The 25,676-nt window shown below is 46.8% G+C and overlaps 1 protein-coding gene across 3 annotated transcripts in view; it reads left to right on the top strand.

Annotated features, from left to right (window-relative positions):
• LOC307090546 (myosin phosphatase Rho interacting protein) overlaps positions 1–25,676 on the top strand; it is a 39,658-nt gene that overhangs the window by 6,595 nt on the left and 7,387 nt on the right. For 2 of the 3 annotated variants that reach the window (XM_079757252.1, XM_079757253.1), the window contains exons 4-16: positions 8,927–9,078; positions 9,450–9,534; positions 9,995–10,169; positions 10,636–11,071; positions 13,948–14,080; positions 15,568–15,654; positions 17,614–17,670; positions 18,291–18,359; positions 18,487–18,576; positions 18,671–18,780; positions 19,219–19,774; positions 20,382–20,519; positions 21,859–24,513. In XM_079757252.1, the coding sequence (XP_079613378.1) occupies positions 8,927–9,078; positions 9,450–9,534; positions 9,995–10,169; positions 10,636–11,071; positions 13,948–14,080; positions 15,568–15,654; positions 17,614–17,670; positions 18,291–18,359; positions 18,487–18,576; positions 18,671–18,780; positions 19,219–19,774; positions 20,382–20,519; positions 21,859–24,513 (4,743 nt within the window). The remainder of the gene's footprint in view (positions 1–8,926; positions 9,079–9,449; positions 9,535–9,994; positions 10,170–10,635; positions 11,072–13,947; positions 14,081–15,567; positions 15,655–17,613; positions 17,671–18,290; positions 18,360–18,486; positions 18,577–18,670; positions 18,781–19,218; positions 19,775–20,381; positions 20,520–21,858; positions 24,514–25,676) is intronic. The other variant, XM_079757254.1, reaches the window with a different exon arrangement.

The raw sequence follows: 25,676 nt of genomic DNA, 5'->3' as shown, positions 1-25,676 counted from the left end.
ATGGCCCCGCCGGGGCCAAAGGGTTATGTGGACGTTTGAGGCAACGTTTGAAGTCCAACTTGTCCATGGCTTTGTGCTGTCACTGATCTGCAGCCTCTGACAAAGGGAGGAAGCGCCTTTGTCTTCGGGACCACGCACGTTTCCACTGCCGCCTAGTATGTTTTGGAAGACACGCCTGTGTCTGCACTTTAACTGCATTTTCCTCTCATTGTAACGGCTATTCCAAAAGTGTCCACTGCATTTTCCCCCACCCGTACACCAGGCTGTTCATCCTCAGTGGAGGAGAATCTGGGTTAGGAAAATGCCCATTCTTCCCCAAATTGCCCCAGAATAGAATAAGTTCTTAGAAATGTAGGTTGCTCCCCAAAGCCTTGGAGCAGATCTTTGAGCAGAAGGGGTAGGCGGTGTGATCTTTTATTATGTTTTATGTTTTAAATATAAAGCATGCTTACTCATTAAAGTAGTTGAAAAAGTATTCATATAGGTTATTTTTTTCCCAATGATTGGGAAACTGTACTTTTCCTGACCACGTACTTATGTAAGTACATTTCAGCGTTCCAAATATTTAAAGCCCTGAAAATAGCGGTTAGGAATAAGCTAATTGTGCTCACAATAGCTTTTTTAGCAATGTTGTCTCAAATCTATATCCCTGCCATACCACCCACTGAATATTTCACCACGTGAAAATTGAGCTTTGACTTTCCCAAGTAGATGCTTGTGATGGTGCCCGCTGGGATGGGAGGTTGCTACGGTCAGAAACATCTCTGCATGAGAGTAACACAAATGGTACCTATTGCAGAACATATTTGTGCCCTAATTAGGCTGGTCCTTTATCTGGGGTGTTGCTGGAACCGCGTAACGCTTTTAAGTTCGCTTTTAAGTCATCTCTTCTGACCACAATGGAATCCTTGGCGTCATCTGGGTCTAGGGTTCTGATTTGATTAGCTCATGTTATTTATGTGCTATTAAGGCTGTGATTCCCTCAGTGGCCGGCTCCATAAAAGGCCTGGTATGGGACCCATCACACTCAAAGTGATGGCTATTTACTATATATAAGCTGGTGATGGGAAGTTTAATGAATAGACTGCTTTAACAGCTATTGTGACCACCGGCTGCCAACCAGTGTATATATTTTAATCAATTCGGTCTTCCTCGGACTGTGAGATGAGCTTTCGGATACAACTGTCTGCGAGTAGCCTTTTTGTAAGACCAACGTTTTAATCACTCAAAGAGCATTTATAAAGCGTGAGTGATGATGCTGTACATTTTAAACGCTGAGGTTCTGGAAACCGAGCGTCGGATCTTGAAGCTGGACTGTTTTTAGAAGCTCAGAGAAGAAGCGTTCTCCACTCATCATCAGCAGCAGGCAGCATTCCTCTCATATGCCCATATTTGGTGAACTCCAGCCAGGCTCACAGCCCAAAGACCACAAACAGACAGAACTAGTGAGCTTGCAAAGAAAAAAAAGAACCCCCCCCCCCTTCCCCTTCCCAACAAAAAAGAGAGAAAAGACAGAAGAGAAAACACAAGTAATGTCCCAGACGTAGACATTCCAACACACTCTGTTGCACAAATCCGGTTATACCGAAAATGACGTCCCCACCACTGGAAAGGCTGCTTGTGGGGTCACAGCGTGGGAATATCTGCGTGAAAGGATAGGCAGACAGCCCGGGCTGGGGGCCGTCCGGGAGGAAGGGATTGACGGAGAGATGAGGCGGTTTAGAGGGAGGGGCGTCCACTATTAAGGGGGGATGGAAACTGGTTTTCTGAGGGTGATGGAAATTTAGAGCGTGGCAAAGAAGACCACCAGGGATGCGAAGGTTCAAATGTCAATGATTGTTGGAACAAGGGCACAGTTTTTGTTTTCCTGCTGTTCTATCCTTCAAAAACATAAGCCCGTTTTAGAATTGGCCTTAAAGCAGGTCATTGCCTCTGGTCATAAAAGCAGAATTTGACTTTGAAAGTCCTACCTCCTACTAGGGGGGGCGGTTATGTGTTATGGAGAGATATCAGCGCGTGATGGGCCGATAGAAGTATAGCTTGCTTTTTACTCGATCTGCGATGACATGGTCAGACATGGTTCCCTGATGCTTTTGTCCCAGGGGAGAAAGAAAGAACCCCCCCCTCTCCCCCACTTGGCGTTTTATGGAGTTCATAGAGTGGGTCCACACCACTGGATTCCACTCACAGCTCGCATGGTTCAGCTTTTCTCAGCAATTTTACAGTCCTCATAAAACATTTCAATGTTCCACCCATTTACTGTTGGGCAAAAATGCCCAATTAAAAAGACAATAACGAAGTACAACTGGAGAATGGAGTTTGTTCGTATAATCTGAGAAGTCCCGACTTTGCGTTCAGTGGGTCATTTTAGTTGGAAGGCGGCGTTCCCCTTTTTAAAGGTATAAAGGAACAATTTTTTACACTGCATATTTATGTGTCGCGTATTGTTTCGCCGTGTCAGTCCAGAGTGTTTTATGGTGCCTGCGGTCATGTCATTCTCCCATAGAGGCTGAACTCTGGAGAAGTGCCTGTGAGAAAGTAATTTGGCTGGAAAGTCATCCTCGCAGCCAGGCTATAAATAGTCCTGCCCCCGTTGAAGGGCGGGCACAATCGGAGGATATGGGATTGGATCTGTTCTCTGCAAATGAAAACCATGCCCTAATGCATCTGGGTTTGAACAACGCTCCTTGGTGCTATTGCTGGCAGGGAAGTTTCCAAACAAGCCAAAAAGTTGCATTCCCAGGAGCCGGACCAATATCTGCCGTCATTTCAAATAACTCGACAGAAAATGCAGAGAAGTATCTTTGGTTCAGTCTCGGGCTTCCCGATCACTCATTCGTACATTCATTCATTGCATCACTCATTGCCTGTCAAGACGGACGCAGGAGTTTTTTTCTGTCCCAAGTCTTTGAATCAAAGTGAGCTCCATTATTCTAGCTCGCCACAGGACATTCTCAGACATTTTTTTTTTTTCAATCTAATCGTTACCAAACCTTCTAGAATTCTTAACCAGCTTTATTTCACTTTGGAGGAAAAATAGTTAACCATTTAAGAAACTAGGCAGTCTTTGACTAAACGAGAGAAAGATAAATCTTTCATCTTGAAGCTCTCCTCAGTGATTAGTAATAACACCTACTCAATTTTGGTGGGTCAAATATAGCAATATTGTCAATGGCCTGAATCTACAGAAAAGATAAATCTGTCCCTTTTCCCCATGACACCCAAACACTTAGATTTTCCATTTGTATATTCACTCCCCATCGAGGTGTCACCGTCCCACCCATGCTTCACCGCCACCAGAACAGTCACACTGTCATCTGCAGTTAGGTGCCTCAACGACCCCCACTCCCATCATCCCTTCTCTCCGCTTGTTCTCCCCTCTTGGCGGAGCGAGTCCCTTGAGCACAATCCAGTGTAATTGCCATATTTGGCACAGCCTCCCTTCTCCTCATCCCAGAGGTTTACAGGCAGCTCTTAATAAAGCTGGATCTGCTTGGAAATTGCCTTAAAAGGAGCCTGGGGACGGGGAGGCCGAGCGAGACGGCACCTGTTTCACATCTGTGGGAGGAGCGGCAGCAGGGTCTGCTGACAGGACTCAGAGCGAGCTGAGGCAGGGGTTGACACTAACCTTTTGTGCTTGCATTTCATTTTCTGATTGTTCTACGTTTTATGGGAAGAACGGTTTTGAGAAATATTCACATCAAAAAAGCAATTATGCTAAAACCGGAGCATTAAAATGACCTAAAAGTAAGGAGATCATTTAGTAGAAACACAAACGAAGAAGGTTTATATTTTTTAATGGGTAGAATAAAACATACACATTCTGTCTGCAGATGTAATACATTGGCATGAACCTATTTTCCTAGTTTGTTAGTAGGGCTGGGCGATATGACCAAAATATCATATCCCGATATAGGTCATTCATATCCCGATAACGATATATATCACGATATAGCACATTTTCTGTAAATTCAATGAAAAATAAATAGTTTACATAAAATGACCACATGGAAAGGCCTATTTCGTATTACATTTTGAATTATATACTCTACAAATAAAGATAACTTACTCATGATTATTTTTCTCCTTTTATTTAGAACCTTTGTGCAAATTATGCATGCAACAAAATATAAAATATGAATGTATAAATATAAAAAGGTAAATAGAAAACACTTTTTTGGTTGGTTTTCAAAAATATTAAAACCAACCAAAAAGCTCTTGAGTCGTGGGGACTGCGTGAGGATCACCTAGTCTGTGTCACCACGGATAACGCCACAAACATCCTTGCACTTCGGCTGAATGACTGGACACGCTTACAATGTTTTGGTCACCGCCTCATCTAGCCATGGTGAGTGTCTAAAACAATGTAAAAATATATTTCAGCAAGAATAAGAGTTTTTATAGTAACAGCCATACATGGTAAACTATGTCTGCAATTGAGTTTCTGAGCATTTAAAAGCCAGTTTAAAAGCTTAAAATACAGAATACTCCCCCTGACTTTGTAAACAATCAAGTCATGATTTTTCCCACCCCCTAGTGCGCACCTCTATAAAATACAGTAACAATAAAATATCATTTTTAAATTAAAATAGTGGTTGGTTTGTGGCGTTATCCATGGTGACACAGACTAGGTGATCCTCACGCAGTCCCCACGACTCAAGAGCTTCCCTGAGACCTCTGGCTATAATTTCCCCCGTGTGGTCATCTGGGAAATAGCTTGTCTGTAAACACCGACTGCAGAGTGTCCAGTCTCGAACAAAGTGTATCGTCAGGCTCATATAGGGATGTGTCGTTCGGCTCGACCACATATCTGTTGTTATAGCGTAGTACAATACCTTGTGGATTTCCTCCTCTACTTTGGCCCGACACTCTTGATATAAATGAGGCAACTGGACTCGAGTGAAGTATTTTCGGCTTGGCATTGTGTACCTTGGGTCGAGTGTTCGCACCAACTCACGAAACCCCTGTTTCTCGACCGTGTAAATTGGGGCCATGTCTTTGCAGATGTAAATTGCAATGGCAGCCGTTATCTCCTTCCATCGTCGGGAATCTTTGTCATATGGTGTGCCGCGGGCAAAAGCTTCTTGCACGGTCTGGGGTTTGTTTTGAGCACTCGACGACTGTATTTTTTTGGATTTCATCCGTAGACTCTCTCCGTACTGTTTGTCGTGATTCTTTCGTAGGTGGTAAAATAGGTTGGTGGTGTTTGAGTCTGGTGAGGGGACTGGTTTGCGGCATACTTTACAAAGTACGTTTTTCTGGTCAGTGTCCAACTTTTCAAACCAAAACCACGTCCATGCGATAGAAGTAGCCCCTCTTTTAGGTACAAGCTCACTTTGTCTTGGCTGGTCGTCTGAGTCCTTCTCCTGTTCAGAATTGTCACGTTCACGCTCACTCTTGCCTTCACGTGCCGTGTGGAAGAATGTAAAGCGTCGTCCAAATGACGAAAAATATTACCATAAAGAGTGTGATTTGCGGCAAGACGATATAAACGATAGAGCATCATATGAAACGATAGACGTTTTTTGTATCGTCACACGATATATATCGTCATATCGCCCAGCCCTATTTGTTAGTATACATTATTCATATTATACACATTTGTCTATGTACTGCACATGAAAAACAATTAAATACTGCACATATTCAGCAGGGTGTAGGGGCATACTGTGGGGTATCCTTGAGATTGTTTTCAGATTTCTTTGAATCACTTAAAGGCCATGAAGCTTTTTTAAGCCCATTTGGTTCAATTCATTATCAAAAGGGGACATTGTCTAAGTTATTTCATCCTAAAACTCTTGTTTACCCCGAAATATGACCCTATTAGATTTTCTACAGATGTCTTTGTATCAGGATATTGTCTAATTTCTTTCACCCCTTTAATGATTTTATTTTGAATTTGAATCAACATCATAGCATCTCCTTATATTCATCTAATGACTGTATAAAAGGATGAGTTTTCACGTTTTACTTCTGTTTTCGCTCCTGTTTTTCGCCAAACGAGCCAAAAAGTTGCATTCCCAGGAGCCGGACCAATATCTGCCGTCATTTCAAATAACTCGACAGAAGTTGCAGAGAAGTATCTTTGGTTCAGTCTCGGGCTTCCCGATCACTCATTCGTACATTCATTCATTGCATCACTCATTGCCTGTCAAGATAGACGCAGGAGTTTTTTTCTGTCCCAAGTCTTTGAATCAAAGTGAGTTCCATTATTCTAGCTCGCCACAGGACATTCTCAGATATTTTTTTTTTCAATCTAATCGTTACCAAACCTTCTAGAATTCTTAACCAGCTTTAATTCACTTTGGAGGAAAAATAGTTAACCATTTAAGAAACTAGGCAGTCTTTGACTCTAATTTGACCCCTTTTGACTTTTTGAATATTTCCCACTTCCTTTAGACTTGCTATTCTCGTCATGTCCTCATGGTGGAATGTGAATGGTATGAATTTCATCTCTGTCTGACTTTCTTGAAGGTCATTTAGCCACATTGATCTCAGTTTTTTTTGTGTATTTTACCATTTTAAAAAAATCAAGAGTTTTTACATTTTCCTTTCCTTTGCTAAATCCTATGGGCCGTAGATGTTGGATTTATTTATTTTTTCGTCAGAATCAAATAATTATTTGCCTCATCAAGCAGTTTTAACATTAAGCCTTTTAGCATATCCCGAGTAAACTGGGCCAATGTTTTCATTGGTGAACTTCCAACCAAACTCTCCTGAAGTTCCAATGACCACACCAATTGTCCTCCAAACAGACACGCGTAAATATAAATTAAAGTATTTAATTTATATCTATTACACATTTATTCACACACCCATTATTATTTGTGAATGAATACCAGTCCATACAAAATTTTAAGGAGAAGGAAAAGAAGAACTATAAACCCCCATCACTCCTAACAGGAGAGGCATTTGATTCAAAACCCCCGGCACCACCTATCCAGTTAACAAGACCAACCACATCTCGTTTGTAAGCCCTCTCTCCCCTTCTATTTATCTTCAAAAAACTCACACCACACAGAATTAATGTCAAACATTGTAGATATTATTTAATTTGTATTAAAGTTTTTTGTTACTTTTATACAAAGCCAAAATGTAAAATTTGTCAGCAAAAAACGCTAATCCAGCCAACCACTCCATTCAACCACCATTGCACTCGCAAATCAACATCAAAACTCACAAAATGGCAGACAGACATTTTACAGAGGGAAGAGCAGGAAGCCACTGAAGGTGTTGTAGAGGCCGGTAGGGCCAACGTCGTCATATAGCATGCGGTTGGCGTAGAGCTGGGTGTAGACGTTGTCTCCGGCATCCAGCTGCAGCACGGCGGCGTTGGTGGCACTGTCCTCGAGGTCCTCCCCCGTTGTGTCCCAAGTGGAAACAATCTTCTGGCTGTTCTTCATCAGCGACATCACCGAGTTGGGTTTACTCCAATTGTTGTTGAACATGGTGTAGCTGAAGTAGTACGTGCCGGGCACCGGGGCAGTGAAGGTGCCCGTGGCCGAGTTGTAGCCATTGCCAATGTTGGTGATGATCCGCGGGTACTTTACCGGGATGTCAATGGCGACTGGGCTGAGGGTGTGGCCCAGCACGGCGGTGAAGGCCACCCGAGGCACCGGGGGAGGTGTGCTCTCCATGACCGCCAGACGCTCCTTCATGGCGGACACCTCTCTGAAGAGCTGAGAGCAGATGTCGTGCTGGCAGAAGGACGGGCAGACAGGCAATAAGGGTTCCCTGATGGGCTCCGTATCTTGGCACTGGCCGCTGGAGACGATGAAGGCCACCAAGAGGAGGAACGTGAGCTCCATGGTTCTCTTCTGGACTTCTGTTTGGGCTTGAGGAGCTCCTTTGTCTGCCCTTGGTTTAGTTCGTCTTCAGGTGGATCTTGAATGGTACTGACTTGGTCTGGTGTGCTCTAACAGCTCTGGGGTTAGTTCTGATCTTCAATCCCCAGTGCAACTTGTATTACAGGGGTTGATACTGGTCAACACACCAGTTGCTTGCTTGCCCGGGGCAACTAAAAATAGCATATGGGCAAGCTATATCCATCTTACCAAATATATTTTATTACTGTCCTTCTCAACACACTCTGATCTCACTAAAAAGCTAGCAGCACGAAATCAAGGGATATTTAGAGTACAAAAAAAATTGTGATTAATCGCAAGTTAACTAACATTAATGCGATTAATCGCGATTAAATATTTTAATTGCTTGACAGCACTTATATATATATATATATATATATATATATATAGACAACGTTTATCAAAAAGAAAACGACAGCAGACAACACAGCCCTCCCCCTATTCACTTGGTAAGCCCTGTAGTTGAAAGGATCCAGGCTGTTGCCATGGGGACTTAACTTGAGGGGGTATAGTAGAGGTTCGTTTTAAAGTAGAGGGTGGCTGGCAGACTTCAGAGTTGTTAAGACACACATTGAACCAGGGCTTGGAAATACTCCTTATTAGTTATCCCCAACCAAATGAGTTTTTGGTTTGGAAAAATCGTTGCATTAACCGACCAAATGGCCTTCAATAATGCTGTTCCTGTCTAGCTCAACTGTTAAAACATGGCATTAACACTGTCAGGGTTCGTGGTCTGTTTCCCACTGGGCCCTTCCATGTTAAGAACGTTTGTCCAGAAGATATTGTAAGACCCTCAAGATGACCCCTCCCCCCCCCCCCACCCACATTTTATGTTGTGACCGCCATCACACAAAGCCTCTTTTGATTCACTTTGGATTTCAATGGCGTATTGCCATTGTCAATGAGTCAGATGTTTTGGGAAGAGGAGCAACCGTACATCTTGGAGAGATGCATCAAAGGTTCATTTCAAAACAGTTCTCACGATGTCGGCCGGCAATGAGTGCTCGGGGCTACCACACCTCCATGCTGAAGGATGTTGTTCCCCCTTCCTCCCTCCCCAGCGCAGCACCCTGCCCCAGGGCACGGTCAACATGAACCTGTGCACGGACGTGATCGACGCAGAGCCCAAGACGGGCCAGAAGAACGCGCTGTGCATCATCACCCCCGAGCAGGAGTACTTCATCAGGGGGGAGAACAAGGAGATCATCAATGGGTATGTGGTAAGGGGGGGTAGTCCTCTATTAGTGTGTGTGCGTGTCACCGATTCTCAAGGTCGAGTCTAGAGTCACCAAAATTTAGGTCAAGTCACCAAATTGAAATATATGTCTACATTAACAAAAATAACATGGATGTCACAATTTCCAATTAATATGGGTTATTGAGTTAAAGTGAAATGATACCGAATTTACAAAAAACGGCAATGAACTCGCATGTTGCATTTAAAAACAAGTCCTGATATCAGGACTTGTTTTTATTGCTTGAGTCATAGTCTAGGTCCCGGTCCAAACACACTGATGTACTGGTGCAGTTTGGAGTGGAACTTGATCCTGTGTTTGAGCTTCTCTTTGGTGTGCTTGATGACAGGTGGAGTGAACAGCTGGTGGTGTACCCCAAGACCAACAAGCAGAACCAGAAGAAGAAGCGCAAGGTGGAGCCTGCAACTACCCTGGTACGAGCGCCGATGGGTCGTGGACTGGTGATGTGTGCTCGGGTGGCAGAAAAAGTTGAAAGATTCAAAAAATGATGATGATAAAAATAATACATTCAGCTTATATAGTGCTTTTCTAAATACTCAAAGTCGCGTAACAGAGTGAGCACATTAAACAATCATTTAATAATAACGTTTATAAGTTATAGGATAAAAATAGGTAGCTTAAAAACTGAACTAGATATATAACACTAGGAATAGTTAAAAGGAGAAAGGGAGGAGGTTATGTGTTGAAAGCGATCTTGAAAAGGTGGGTTTTAAATCGTTGTCATCACTTTTACGGCCACATTTATTTGATGCTGGGAGTTGTCTCAACCCTCTCCCGACTGCCTCTTTCAAACTGTTTGCAAAAAGGGCACACATGCACAGAGCTGCCATTTTTTTTTCCGACAATGACGGGAATGCTGATGTTTGTTCCCAGGAGCCGGGACCAGCCAAGGTGGCCGTGACGGGCTCCGGGATCCCCGAGGCGGACCAGGGCCCCGACTCCAGCTCCATCATCTGGCAGGAGGAGCTGAGCCAGAGAGAGGTGGAAGGAGCCACCGTGTGGCCTGCTGCCGACCTCTCCCCACTGGGGGCCCTTCCGTCCCCTGCAGGTCTGGAGGGGAAACCCATTTTTTTTTATTGCCACACTTTTCTAGTAACGACAAACTCTAGCCACTCTATGGTAATAATAATGTCACCTTTTAAGCATGCGGACCCATTATACCACCAGGTGCGAGTGTGATTAGCCGATACATGCCGTTCGGAAAATCTGCCTCTTCTGACATCACCAGTGGGCGTGTCCACTTGTGTTTACATTTCACTCCTTTATGCTGCGTCTATTTATACATTAGTTATTATATTTGTATTTGATTCAAAATCTTTCATGTCCAGTATTGTAGTATATTTATTAATTTGTGTTTATTTAGGTCTAAGCTCTCTTTACTTGTGCTTCTCTTGTACTTTTTCCCCTATATTGAACTGTTGGAGGAGCCTGAGACTCAAGAATTTCATTGCCAGCGACTGCTTCTGTAAGTGTTGTGCCCATGACAATAAGCCACCTTGAATCTTGAATCTTAGGAGACGTCAGCTCAGACGCCGGCTCGCTGAACGGGGACGAGGTGGACCGCGCCGTCGCCGCCCCGCAGACGTGCTCGGCGGCGGGGCCCGGCGGGGACCTGCTCTCCCCGACGGGCTCCTGCTCCAGCCTGGGCGGCGTGCCCCGCTGCCTGTCCCCGGTGGCCAGCGACCCCTTCCCCTCGGGCAGCTCCCTGCTGTCCAACGGCTCGCACATCAGCGGCTCCCTCAGCTCCCTGGACTCGGACGCCAGCGGCAGCACCGTCACCAGCAACGACAGCCACCCGGCCGCCCAGCGCGGCGCCTACCCCCACGGCGGCCTCCACCACGACACGCCCCGCGCCCGCCGCCTGGAGGCTGAGGCCCGCAAGGCGGAGAAGAGGAGCCGCGCGAGGAGCCCCGATCGCCACCAGAGACCGTCGGTCCTCAGCCCGGAGAGGTCAGTAGAGCCGGACCAGGGGCTGGGTTTTAGGGGCTGATGCCGATACCGATATTGGGGGGGGTTAAATAATGACCGATATCGATATAGTGGTGGTTTTTCAATGTATATTGTGGTGTCCTTGGGGTGGAGCAGCTCCTTGGGATTGGCTGCTCACCCTCCCAGGAATGCTTCAGGCCACGGCAACATCGCCTCAAAATGATGAGCTAAAGGAACAAGCTAACTGTAAAGGGAGGAGCCACTCACCTGCATACGGAACATGTTGTGAAAGTTATGATGTTCATTTGTTCTGTTTTGTTTTAAGCTATTAATATATCGTCAAACGTTTTTATTAAATTGATATATTGTCACTATTCTCCGTTCATTAGTTGCGTTTGCAGTTTTTCTTATTTGGAGTGAGTAGTAGGTTCCAAATTGAAACCATTGTCACATTTTCTACAGGTCACCACATCTTTACTCGGATCATAGTTCATAGTTGGGACACCTATATATGGATTAAGAAGGTTTGAAACCGAGCCATCCTCGATGTATTTATTATTCAACTTTATGGAAGCAGTAAAAACTGCACAAGAGGGTCGGCGAGTTGAAAAACACCAGAGCTTCTCTCAGGTAAACGAGTTAATCTCCAAGCCCCTTTAGCCCGGTCAACAAGGCTAGTGTTACTTCCTGCTCCCGGAAACGCTGGCTTCAGTCTACCAGACGACGTGAGCTACTGATAGGACCTTATCCTTTTAAAGACATACACACAAACTGTTACCGTGCAGGAGCCTCGCGATGCGTGCGTTCAGCACGGGAATGGAAGGAGGTTTTTTCCAAAAATGTTTTACGTGGTTTACGAGAACCGAGACGTGGGTTGAGGCGAAAACGTCAGTCTCTGCTTTGAATCATCCCCTTGGCTCGCCAGCTCTTCTTAAGAGATGTGCTAATGTAAATTCTATGCTCTCCCTCCCTGTCCATTTCAGATTTTTATTAGCTTTCCAATTGATAGTATGCAAACTTGAAACACACTGTATAAAACCACTGAATGAATTTTGTATACACACACTGTCTTACCGGTACACTGTAGAGTTACTGTATACATGAACTTTATAAACGGCTCACTGTACGGACAGTACAAGGTACAGTATATACTGTGTAAACACACGATATAAACACACTGGCCAGCTTCTTCCCATTAGGCGATCATCCCTTCTGGCACTATTCTACATGAGGTCAAAGGTCACACACTCTAAAGGAAGCAGATTTTCCAACAAGGGGCTCATCGCTTTCCTCTTGAAGTGTGTGTGTGTGGCAAATGGAAAATAATTGCCATGAAGGAAAAAGAAAATGCCGTGAAGGAATAGTTGGTCCTTTTCGGGCCTGTTCAGTGGTAAGGAATATCCTGTTGGATGCACACCATTCCTTCTGCACATTCACAGACACGGGACCACAATATTTCTCTCTCAAGCACACACTTGTCCACCTGTCCCCTTCCCAATCTGGCTCATTACCTTTTAAGGACAGTTCCTTTAGCAGTGTCATCCAGAGGGGGCAGCGGTAAGCGAGAGCTGGAATTCGAGGGAGTTCAACGCTTTCCACTGCTCTTCATCCTTCCTCTGGCTTTAAACACACGGCTGTATGCTCAGGAAGTGATGTCATTGTTTTTCTGTGAGCCAGAAGATAAGATAAGAGATAAGATAAGCCTTTATTGTCATTGTACAGTTGCCTATACAAGAAATAGATGTGAGTTCCCAGGAACTTGAAGGTGGAGACTCTCTCCGCACAGTCACCATTTATGTGGAGAGGGGCGGGGTCAGCTCTGTGTCTCCTGAAATCCATTATTACCTCCTTTGTTTTTTTTGTGTTAAGGGTCAGGTTGTTTGCAGCACACCACTCCACCAGCCACTGCACCTCATCCCTATAGGCCGACTCGTCTCCTCTGGTTATGAGCCCCACCACAGTCGTATCATCCGCGAATTTGACTATTGTGTTGGTGGGGTGGGTGGGAGTACAGTCATGTGGGTTGGTGGCATACAGGAGTGGGCTCAGCACGCAGCTTTGTGGAGAACCCGTACTGAGCATGAGGGTGGAGGAGCTGTGGGTGCCAATTTTAACAGACTGCGGTCGATTTGTAAGAAAATCTTTTATCCAGGCACAGGTGGCGGGGGGGAAGTCCAGGGCTATGGGGTCAGAACAGTCTCATTAATAATGAATGCACAGAGAAGGATTCACAAATGTATTTTGTGATTTATATATAAATTACTCTCTTCTCACAAATACATTTCAATGCAAACACACATGGATATCGGTATGTATAAATGTAAAATAAATCCATAAACAAAAATAAGTTTCACAAACACATTTCTGATCCACACACAAATGTGTCTTGTTTTAAATAAATGTAATATAAATCCATAAATATATGAATTAAAAAATACTTCCAATTTTCATCAAAATGCATTTGGATGTTGTTACATTTATATACAAACTGTTACACTTAAATTTACAAGCCGCTTTTCATTTTTGAACTTGTTTGCATTTGTGTGTGTACTGGTCTGTATTTATATGTGGATTTTTGAGACTCCTGACGTGACTGGATTCACAAATACATTTTTTTCAACAAGGAACTATCTGTAGCCAATCAGATGCCTCCCTCGTTTTCAGCCGACAACACGGCTGGTTTCTTTATGTGCCGTGATTTGACACGCGCGCACACACCCTGACCCCTCCAGTGATCCTCCCACAGTTCATCAAGCATCGTTAAGAATATCTGACCCCACAATTTTGACCTTTTCGCGATGCAATCGTTTTCTTTGTTTCGTCACACTCCTGTTGCATTCCAAATGCCAAACCGTGTGTGTGTGTGTGTGCGTGTGTTCTTTGTGTGTGTAATCCAGTCGCTCCGGCGTGATCGAGAAGCTGGAGGCCCTGGAGCTGGAGAACGCAGAGAAGATGGAGGTGGAGGAGGCGGAGGTCGGGCGCGGCGCGGCGAGGCAGGGCCGCCACGAGAACAGACGCTTCCACAGACAGGTACACCCGGGTGTCTGTGTGTCTACTCCTGGCTGACAGTATTGTCTTCGTCCTTTTGACAGATTGTCCAGCTGTTTTGACTCGTTGAGTGATGATTGAGTGATGATGAGGTTTCTCTTGGTTAAAGAGGTGTTTAGCCTTGATGAGAATTCAGTAATAGTTATGGTTGAGTAAAGACATGATGGGGAGGCAGGATAGGGAGAGAGTGCGGCCCTGCTCATCTTTACATGAGGTAAATCTGAAGCCTCCGTAACAGGCAGACGTTAATTCTACAAGATAGGTAGGTGTGTGTGTGTGTGTGTGTGCATGTGCGTGTGCGTGCTTTCATCAAAGTAAGAAATGGGAGTATTGAAATGTCAGAAGGACCATGCTGCAAAATTTTGTGTGTAACCATTACGTCCACTACTGTAATTCCTCATTTGGGGGTTTTCCTTCATCCTCCCCAGTGTCTTCTGGTTATGTTTGGGTTAGGCCACAGAGGTCATGGCTGCGTGCTACTATTCATTTTCAGTTATGTCCCATCCTGTGGTGGTAAACCCCTGGGGTTTCCACTTCCCTTTTCCCACCCTCTCTTGGCCCTCTCTGCTTCCAGGCAAAAGAAAATGATGGAGATGACAATTAGAAAAATATCTAAATATGTTTGGGGGGGGGGGGGGGGGGGCTGAAAATATCTGAGCTTTACGTGATCCTTAAAAAAAGGCACTTTTCAGCTGCAACAGATGGAGGATGAGGATAGATTGTGTCACAATTTTCCCGTTTGAAAAAAATCTTAGGCTGGAGATTTCAAACTTTTTCCTTGCTTCCTAGTCCCCTATGACAAAAGGGAAAATGACTAAATGTACCATGAGGTCTAATCAGATTAGCATGCATTTCAAAGAACAAATTTAGTGTTTTGGATAAACTTGTGATCCTTATGACAACATAACGTAATCATTTTTCAGTTCCACATTAGGCTTATGTAGTGTTGAAAGGCACACCGTGGCACTGATTTATCGCCCAGTCTTTCTTGGCGCTTTTTATTGTGCGTCTCCTCGCTCCACACAATAAAGTGCCACAGATGAGTGCTGAATATCTGCCCGTACTAGTTTTCATGCCCGGTCAACACACACACAAACACGCATGCTGGAATTTTTCCAGGCTGGATATTGCTCTCGACATCTCCTCCTCGCAGGTGAAACTGGGAAAGCCGGCGGCAATGTTTTGTCAGCATGTTCTGTTTGTTTTCCCTCTCCATGGTTCACTGCCACATTGCACCCTCCCACAGAGATGGTGTAGTGCTGACATTTAGCAGTCCCCATGCACTGTATTACCCCTGTATAACCCCAAACATTAAACCCTGTGTACATTTGGCTCTGAGCAGGACCTCAGAGAAACGTAGGGGCGTCCATCATGGCTCCATCTTGGCATGTGTCTCTTGGTTTATCCTCCACACGCGCAGCAGTTTCCTTAGGAAGGGTTATCATTACTGTGTTTGATGTGTGGTGCAGGAGCAGGACCTGGACTTCCCCTCCACGCGCCCTCCTCTGAGGAGAGCCAAGTCACTGGATCGCAGAACTACAGAGTCGGTCATGACGGTGAGTGACCTCCTGACCTCTGTCAACCTGTTCCTCGCTCTCACAGGGTCCTCTGGCTCGCACCGGCGTCTGTCTCAGTGTGCACAGGGGATTTCCTGATTTCCCCTGGGCATTCCCACCGGTAATGATGAGAAGGGTCTATTCTGTTCATTCATGTTGAGGTGAGGGGACTGAGTTCTATCTGTTTAGCTGTTTGATACCGGTGACGGTATATTACAAACATGAGAAAACGCAAAATTTCAGAGACAATTTTTCTTTCATCCTCCCCAGTAACTGAAGTGTCAGAAGTGTCTTCCGGTTTTGTTAAGGTTATGCCACGGAGATCATGGATGTAGCGCTTTTTTTCCATCTTCAGTTTTGTTCCATTTTTTGGTTCCCTTTTCCTGCTCGGGTTATGACAGAAAGATCATCATTTGATTGTCAGTATTAGTGCCCATGATCAGTAATGGGTGCTCAAAACATTGCAGTCTCAGGTTCAGGATATATTTATACATGCTGCGCGCTCTCTACCCTGGTATTATAGCATTATGTGATTTGTATACGCTGGTGTGCGTGAAGTGTTGTTATTCTCCTCAGACAATGGGCTCTCTGTGCTAATGCTGAGACTAGCAGGTAAGGAGGCCTGGGACAGTGCCAGCGCTGCAGAGGTTGGGTAACAGAATTAGGCGGCCAGACTTCAAGAGCAGCTCAGCAGGCCCCGATAACCTTCAGGGGTTGCTTTACCTAAAAGTGTGGGGAGTTGTTTTCCTGGCATTGTAGTGCCGAGGGGCAGACCAGCCACATTCTTATAAGGCTACGGATTAAAGTCTGGCTCCTGGCATAATCATATAATGCCTGTTTAGGTTTGTTTCTCTTTTCTAAAGTGAGAACGGCCAAACAAATATCACGTGACGCAGGTTGTGACACTGCCTGTGCGTCCGAGCGACCCTGTCATCGTTTGTCCCTGGTGTGTATATCCGAAGGCCTGTTTATCACCAGTGCCAAAATGTTTTGATTCATCACCATGTGGTCATGTTTAGGCAATAATCGGGTTCTTGTTTAACTTGTGTGTTACTTTAAAGTCTCAAAGAATCCTGTAGGGACTAATTCTTCTTCCCTTGCCTTGGTGTGCTTGTGAAAGTGTGCGGATGTCTTAGGCCATTCCTCCCATCTTCCAGGCCAGTCCTGGCCCCCCTTCTCCTGCCTCTGTTCAGGTTACCTCCCTGCTACGTTTAGTTTGCGTGTGTGTGTGTGTGTGTGTGGGTGTGTGTGTGTGTGTGGGCTTGTTGCATCCAGCCTCTGCCGTGTGTATTGCGTGTGGTGTTCCATCATGGACCGCTGTTGGCGGTGGCAGAGAGTGTGGGTGGTTGGCCATGCACCTCACAACTTACCACTGCTTTCTCCAGTCACATTTCACGTTTGTGTGTATGTGTGTGTGTGTCAGTGTGTTTTCATCCGCTGTGTGGGGTCACAGCAGGCTTCTACAATACAATTACTGCACTTGATTGTGCAATCACAGCTAGAGCGGTGCAGAACAACAACAGCAATGCAATCAGAAGTCGCCCCTGGCCTCCATGTCCTCACACTTAATGAAACTTCTAACCCATTGGTGCGGTCAACTTCTAACCACAACTAGGTGTGCATGAGGTTTCCCTACACATGGGCTGAGGTGTTGAGTAGCGATGTGTCACGTTTACTTGTGGTAACGTTAACATATTTAACTGCCTAAAAGCCGCTCTGCAATCTGCACTGTTTATAAGGCTATTTGCACTCTGCCCGCTTCTTATTGCTGTATTAAAATGCCACGGTAAGAATCCCTTTGATAACGACGAGTGTGAGTTGGTGTTAATTTGCCCATGCTTCCAAAGTCAACACTGTGTGCCTTTTGCATATCTTATCTGCATGGCACAATTTTGCATCCAGATTCCTTTGCTCACACTCATTGTGAACATGCCTCCCTCTCTTCTCTTTCTCTTCCAGCCGGATCTGCTGAACTTCAAGAAGGGCTGGATGGTGAAGCTGGAGGAGCCCAGCCAGGTAGGTCAACGACCAGGACACACGTGCTGTGTTAAAGGGCCCTACCCCCAATATGAGAGGCATCATCAATATAATCCAATCGCTTATATCCTTAATGCTTAATTTAAATTTAATGCTTAAGTCCTGTTAAATGAAAAGGTCCAATGAAAAGAATGTCTGACTTTTATTGGGCGTAGTCAATATTCTGAGGGAAAACATCCCCAGATGGAGGCTGAGGGGAAATAAACACGGTAAACATATTTACTTTTTCAAGTGATAGCTTTTGCTCACGTCGTTTGAACCCTCCAAACATTTCAGACTCCTTAAGAGGAGTTCAAGCGTTGAGTCTCAGCCGCAGGCCTGAAGAATCTGTGTTACTACCTGTGGCCCAAGCAGTCCTGTATAAATGACTTGGAAATATATGGTTGTGGCCCGGATCATCTTTACACATTTCTTTATGATTTGTCACATGCTGCAGACACTGCAGTGGTTAACATTCGGTGGTGACTGTTATCGTGGCGTAACATCCTATAAACCACCTGTGGCTCCAACTTGCTGTGGCTCCAACTTGCTTGGAGCCACAGCCTGATTTTACAAAGCTCTGACTTTGAACTCTGGTTGACTTACTTCCCTTTTTCCAGTGCAAGAAATATTGGTTCGTGTTGACAGACCACAGCCTGCGCTACTACAAGGACTCGATCGCTGAAGAGGTGAGACCCTCAATGCTGATCTCCAATCAGCTGCGTTTCTTTCAACGTGACCCACCTTAGGGTGACTACCACAGACTTCAGACATGGACGAGATGAAGCACTTTAGACTGACTCTGTTCTCCCACAGGCTTCAGACCTGGATGGGGAGATCGAGCTGGCTACCTGCTACAACGTCACCGAATACCAGGCTCAACGAAACTATGGTTTTCAAATACACGTAAGATACCTTTTGGCTGTGGAAAGTAAAACCTTGTCTTTTGGGGTTTTGTTGGTGGCCAACCTTTTTTGTGCTCTTCCCTCCCCCCCCCCAGACCCTGGAGGGAGTGCACACCCTTTCCGCCATGACCGCAGGGATCCGAAGGAACTGGATACAGGCCGTCATGAAGAACGTCCATCCCTCCCCAGCCCCCGACGTAGCAAGGTTGTTCACACGCATCACTCACAAACTCACATCTACAGGGGATGTTGTCATGGTATACATATCATTAATTGATGTTGATTTCATAATTTTCCCAATGTACCCATCATATCAAACTCGCTCTCACTCACACTCATCATTCCATGCACCAATAGCAACAGAGGAAAGATTGCTTTGAACTTTTATGCTCGTGACAGGTGGAATAGACTTCACTGCCTATTCCACCTGATGCAAATTACTGTCTGTTGTTTTTATAATTTATTTCTCTCTTATTGTTTCTTTCAAATTACTTTTGTGTACCTCTGTACGGTGTCCTTATTATTCCTTCAGGAATCACTAAAACTACAGTGAATGGTCTCAATTGAGAAGTTCAAGGGTAAACAAGAAGAAGAAGAAATCCACCTTTTATTAATTTATATATCATTGTATTTACTTTTTCAGCTCGACAGAGGATCACGGCGCCTTCACCCCGCTGGACGGCCTGGGCCGCCCCGACGTGACCCAGGACTCGCCCTCCTCCGAGGCCTCGTCCGTGGAGCGCGAGGCCGCCTCGGGCCACAAGAAGAGCCGGGCGGCGGAGCGCCGGCGGGAGGGCCGATCCAAGACCTTCGACTGGGCCGAGTTCCGACCCATCGCCCAGGCTCTGGCCCAGCAGCGGGCCCAGGAGGCAGAGGGCCTCTCGGCGGACATGGCCGACGTCGAGAGGAGCCGGCGGCGGGAGGAGAGGAGGAAGAGGTACGACGCGGCCGCCGCCCCCTCGGGGGGCGAGGGAGGGAGGATGGACTGTGAGAGCGGGACGGCGGTGCACGCGGGGCCGGAGGTGTCCGGCACTGCGCCGGCGGAGAGGAAGCAGAGGGTGGAGGAGGTGATCGAGCAGCACTGGCAGCAGGTGGAGCAGACGCCGCTGCGGGAGGAGAAGAGGGTGCCTCTGCCCGTGGCGCTGCAGCCCCGGGACACGGCGGAGCTGGAGAGACTGCTGGAGAGCTACAAGAGAGGGGTGAGGCCCACGCCGCCGTACTCGCACATTGTACAACGTTTGTTGGATGAGCAACTACACGGTGGATCACTTTTTCCCAAAGGCTTGAAAGAGTTTAATTATGGAGAACATTTGAAGAAATGTCGCTTATTTAAATTGTATGCAGTGTCTTGACTTCACGAGGAGCAAAAGTCCAAGGGACGGAGTGATGTGCGATAATCATAGGTTTCCATTGACGCAAAGAATAGTAGGGTTGGAGCTCAAGACGACTGCATCATCTTTCTCAAACTCTCTGCACATTACAAACGTAAAACAAAAGTGCAACAAATTAAGTCTATATAATACAGGTTATGAGGACCATTACATAACATGTATTAAGCCGACACCTTCATCCTAAACGACTTACAATAAGTGCATTCAACCAGGAAGCTGCAACCCAGTACATCCAAGCATCATCAGAGTGCGTCGTATTCATCAAATAAGCAGTGTTACAAGTGTAGGGCTACATTTCGGAAACGTTATCGGAGTGGTGCGACGCCTCCACAAACGATGTTTCAGGAGGAATCAAACACACTGCTTGTGTGGTGCTGTGGGTCCCATACTGACCCATTGCCCCCCGCTGCCTCAGGTGGACGACCTGAAGACCCAGCTGGAGGGATGCCACCAGCAGCTGGTGGACTCCAGCCAGCACAAGCAGGAGCTGGAGGTCCAGCTCCGAACGGCCCTGGAGCGGGAGCACGACGTCCGCAGTGGCTACATCTCCCCGGTGAGTTACCAGCATATGATCCTCCACCACGCCCCAGCCCTCAGCAGCACTGCACTCGCACAGCAACAGTACGGCACACTTAATGCAGGGAGTCCTAGTCGTTGAACACTCATTTTCACCACTCCACCCCATGGTTTCTTTCCATTTCATAACCGCTCTTGCATGTTTTTTTTTTTGTTTTTTTTACTGTGGAACCGTTGAACCCGACAGGGGGCTCGCAGCCACAGAGCGACGACGGCGACATACTGTGTCTTTGCATGAGTTCTTTGCATGTGGAGAAAGTAAACGTTGATATCTTGATGCTTTGCCTTCCCACTAGACTACCGTGTCTCTTGCCTCCTCCGTAGGATGTTGTAGTAGTATGGATGGATTTCATGCCAGCAGATTCATGTTTAATACGCCGTCAACAATGAAAGCCAAAAGCGTCCTCCTCCTCAGTGTCCTTGTTGCTATTGGTAACCGCATACTGGCTTCTGCTGTTGAGACAGTTGCCACCAAACATGTATGATGAATAACCCTTTTGCCTTGTCTCCTAATTATCTGCATGGAAGCCAGATCTCCATCGTCTCTTAACCACCAGACCATCCATGTTTTTCTACCGGCCGCCTAACTGCTTAGCTAGGGAGTTTCTAAGCGTTTGATCTCGTCACAACTGTTGCAGTTTTTCTCTTTTGGCAGTTATACAGGATGACATTTTTTATTAGATTACCACAGATTGATCGTTGATCTCAGGAGTTGCAATGGCAAAATTTGGTTTACTCTACAAACTTTTCATCCTATATTTGTTGTGAATCCACATTGACGTTTGAACATTGTTTTGATCGTCACACTTTAGTATCCTTGGTACATTTGGAACATCTCTGCCGAGGAATAGATGCTTTGATGCAAGGCGAGTTTGGAGCAAAGTTGGGCAGAGAATGTGTTTGTTTATTTTAGGACCTGGTATGCCCCCGTTCTCGTAGTACAGCATTCAGCTGAAACTAATACTGCATTTCTTACCCCATGATGTATAACCTATTGACCTGCATGCTCTCTTGTGACTCACTAACCCTGGGAATTACATCTTTCCTAATGCTTTCAACTTACAACCTACAACATCCAGGCCTTTGGGAGTATGGGAACAGACTTTTCCAATCATTACATTGATTTACATTATTGACACATTATTTTCGGGATATGTCCTGCAAAATCAATATTGTGTAATCGTTGATGAGGTGATGGGCTGTATTTGTTGGCGAAAAACAATTGCACAGAAAAACAATTGGGAAGCCTGCGTGTGTGTGTGTGTGTGTGTGTCCCCTGCTGTGTGTTAACCAACTGTCTGGTCCCCTTTTCCAAGCTGGAGCACCCTATGGGTATCGAGGCTGATCTGGCACCCCAGATGAAGAGGGCCGAGCTGGTTAGTTCTCAAGCGCAGAGCTTGACAAAGAAGTACCAGGAAACCAAGGAGCTTTTGCAGCTGCAGGAGCTGAAAAAGCGCAATATGCAAGCACAGCTCGGCCTCTCACTTTCCCACCTCACGCACACGGACCCCTGCCCCCCTGACACTCCCTTAGAAGGTCCTCTCCCTGAACACGTTCAGAAGACCGTTAGCTTCCTGCTGTCGGACAGCGCGGACGGTATTCAGGAGCTGGAGGATCTGATGACCGGTACACCCATGAGTCTTCAGGGACTGCTGAGACTGTTGCAATGCCACAGCTGTAGTCAGGTGCTAGGTGAGCAGGGTCATTACCAGAGGCTGCTGGGGCGGTGGAAACATCAGCAAGACGTGGAGAATGAAACCATTAGGAAAAGCCTCCTGAGGGCAGGGGAGAGCATCCGTGACTACGAATCACGTCTCCTGACCATGGAGGACATGGTCGGGAAGGCTCAGAGGCAGAAGTCGGAAGGCCCGGGCGGCAGCTCCTACGGGCCCTCGCTCAAAATGGAAACCAGTCACTCAAATGAAACCACGAACGACATGGCTATAGGGATGCTGGCCCAGAGGGTGGAGCTGCTCACCGGTGAGAACGGGGCACTGAACCAGAGGTACCAGGAGATAGTCAACCAGCTGACGGAGGCCGACCGGGAGATAGACAGGCTGAAGGCGGAGCTGTTGGAGCTGCAGGGCAGCAAGCAGCACCACCTCGTCACGGAGGAGCTGGGCAGGGTGAAGGCCGAGCTGGCGGAGAACCAGGCGAGCGCCATCGACCGGGAGTACTACGAGCGGGAGCTGAACGAGCGGGCCCTGAGGCTCCACGAGGCCCTGGTGACCCTGGAGGAGCTGGGGAACACCCTGAGGGACACGGAGAAGAGGCTGCAGCTGAGGGAGGCCACCCTGAAGGGGCTGGGGTTCCAGGAGGACGAGGATGAGGACGAGATGGGGTCGAACACGGAGCAACTCAAAGAGCTGCTAGAGGCCTCGGAGGCAAAGCTGTACGAGAAGGAAGCGATCATTAAATCGACAGAGCGACGGTGCGTCGAGTTAGAGGCGCAGAAGAGTGAGCTGATGATTCAAAAGGAGGAAAGTGAGAGAATTGTTATGCAAAAGCTGGCAGAAGCGGGAGCTGAGATAAGGAGGCTACAAGAGAGAGTAGGGGTGGAGATGAAGGCAGGTAGGGGTGAACCGACAATGCATGTAAGCAAAGAGGCAATTCAGACATGTGAAACGCAAGTTGTTGAAGCAGGACTTCTAAAGCAGGTGGTAAACGATATTGGGATGAAATCCGAGGCCGTCAGCGCGGTCGTAGAGATGTTTGGACATGTTGATGTGAATGTTGAGAAAATGTTCGGTGATTTAAAAAGCACTTTACTTGTCACGGACTCCCTTTGCTCTTCCCAAGAAGAGACGAGCAAGGCTAATCAGAAACACATGAAAAGGCTGGTGTTGGAGGCAGAGTTCTGGACTCAGTTGCTGACTATCAAAGAAAGTGGTAAAGGCACAACGCCAGACTTTGGAAGGCATGTTGCAGTACGTATGTTGGCAGAGAAGAGCTTGCTGTTTTTGACTTGTAGGCTTTGCCCACCGGCAAATGAGGACGGGAATAGCGTTATTCCCGTGACTGAGGCTGACTTTTCGGCCTTGTTCACCTGGCTTGATGAGAAAACGAACGCTCTCATTTTGAAGGAATTAAGGCAAACGTTGGAAGAGAAGGCATATCTCTTGAAGCAAATGATCACAAGCATTGATTTGTCAAAAGATGACCAGCTCCGTTCGCTGGCTTTTAAGATCTTCAACTCCGACGGCCAGCAGAAGCCTCCTTCAGAGTACCTTCTCGACGCCCTTAAAGATGCTTACATGTTGTATGTCACCATTAGGATTAAACTAGAAAATGAGAGGGAGCTAATGCACAAGCAGGACGAGCTGCAAACCGGTAGTGTAGACTGCTGTAATTGTCCTAAACTGAGAGACATCAACCGGGATCTGAGTTCCAAGCTGACAGACCTTCAGAGTCACCTGTCTGAAGCGATTTCAATGACCGTCGGTGGGCCTCCCGCTCACATTCCGATCGACGGAGAGCCGATCGCCTCGCTGGACAAAACCACCGAGCTCCAGGACACGATCGCCAGGCACAGGGAGGAGCTGCGGGAGGTCAAAGACATTTACGAGCAGGAAGCCGAAGCGCTGAGAAAGGAAGTGGTCAAAGCCAGCGAGGCGCTTCGCCTCCTCTCCGAGGAGAACGTCCAGGAGATCGACTCCCTGACCGAGTGCATGGCGAACATGAAGAAGAAGCACGACGCCGAGAGGAGCGGCCTGCTGGAGAGGTTCCAGGGGGAGATGGACGAGCTGAGGAGTGTGGTGACCCCGCTCAGCCCGGCGCCGGGGGCGGCCGACGGCTCCGGAGAGGAGACGCCGCCGGGCCAGGCCCTCCCCCAGACACTGAACCTCAAGGAGCGCATCCAAGAGCTGGTGACGCAAGTGACCGCCATGACCGGGGAGATGAGGCGACGCGAGCAGCAGGGCGACGCGACGGCCCTCCGGAGGAAATACGACAGAGACCTGGAACACCTGAAGGTGGACGCGCCCCTCTGTCCTCGCCGTCGTCCGTTACGTGATGCCTTGTGTTCCCTTGTGCCCCCCCCCCCCTCCCCCCTAGAGCTATTCCCCCAAACCCCCCCTTCCCTTACCGTTTTCTTGGCCTCCTAACCTAACCCGACTGCCCTGCTCTTGTGTTTTGAGAAACAATTTCCGTCTTGTGTTGCATGCCGGCTAATCCCCGTTCTTCAGTGCATGTGTTGATCGACGCCGTCGTAGTTTTGTTCCGAGGAACCCATTTTGTCCAGGATTCACTGCAGCCCAGTGCAGAATCGGTGGTCACAACATGGTTAAGTAAAAGGACATTGCATTAGGCTCTGTTATGGGTTAACGAGGAGATCTGTGCCTGCGCCGTGATTAAATGAGTTCCTCTGTTTGTAGCTGAATGTGCTTCTCAAACCTAACCTTTTTCACACAACTCTAGTGATGAATGGTTGAGGGCAAAGGGGTCGACCTTTCAAAACAAACTTACTTGCACCCACATTGTTATTAATATTGAATACTGATTGCTTTTTGAGTCTTTATGACTGGCCATATTTTTCTTTAACTTTTTCCACTAACCAATATGTAGTTTTCTTTCTACAATATTCTATCCTTACATTTGGTCAGTCATGTACGTTTTTGCTAAGTTTCATTATATATTAATTGAAAGTCATGGTTAATTATGCGCTAATGCGAAGTAAGCATTTTTTTTTATGGGCTACTTTCCATTGGTGGCTGTTGGGTTATAGCACGGTCTGCAACGCGTGTTTAACGTACCGACTATAAGCTAAACTACTTAACCAACGCATTTTATTAGCTCCCATCATTCCCTATAAGCTGCCTAATTAGTCTGGAATTTCTAATTTGTGAGTTCCAGTGGCTCCATTCGAGTTTTAACAGGAAATGAGCTCATTAACTCACAGACACCAGGCCCTGACATGCATCCAAGCAGAGTGCAGGTGCTGTTCACCGCAAGGCTGTGGCTGAAAGTGGCCCAGCGGGCGATGGGGGGGTAATCTGGCAAACATGGTCTCTCCCGGTTGGGTCCAGACAGCTCTTTTAGCTGCTCAGACTTTGCTCCCTGGGAGAATGGACTGGAAACCTCTGTTATGCTCCTCATGGCTGTTTTGTAGGAAGCCAAAGGGGGGTGGGAGAGGGAA

Source organism: Pollachius pollachius (genome assembly GCF_949987615.1).
Source record: "Pollachius pollachius genome assembly, chromosome: 19".
NCBI lineage: Eukaryota > Metazoa > Chordata > Actinopteri > Gadiformes > Gadidae > Pollachius > Pollachius pollachius.
This window is presented reverse-complemented; position numbering and strand designations above follow the sequence as displayed.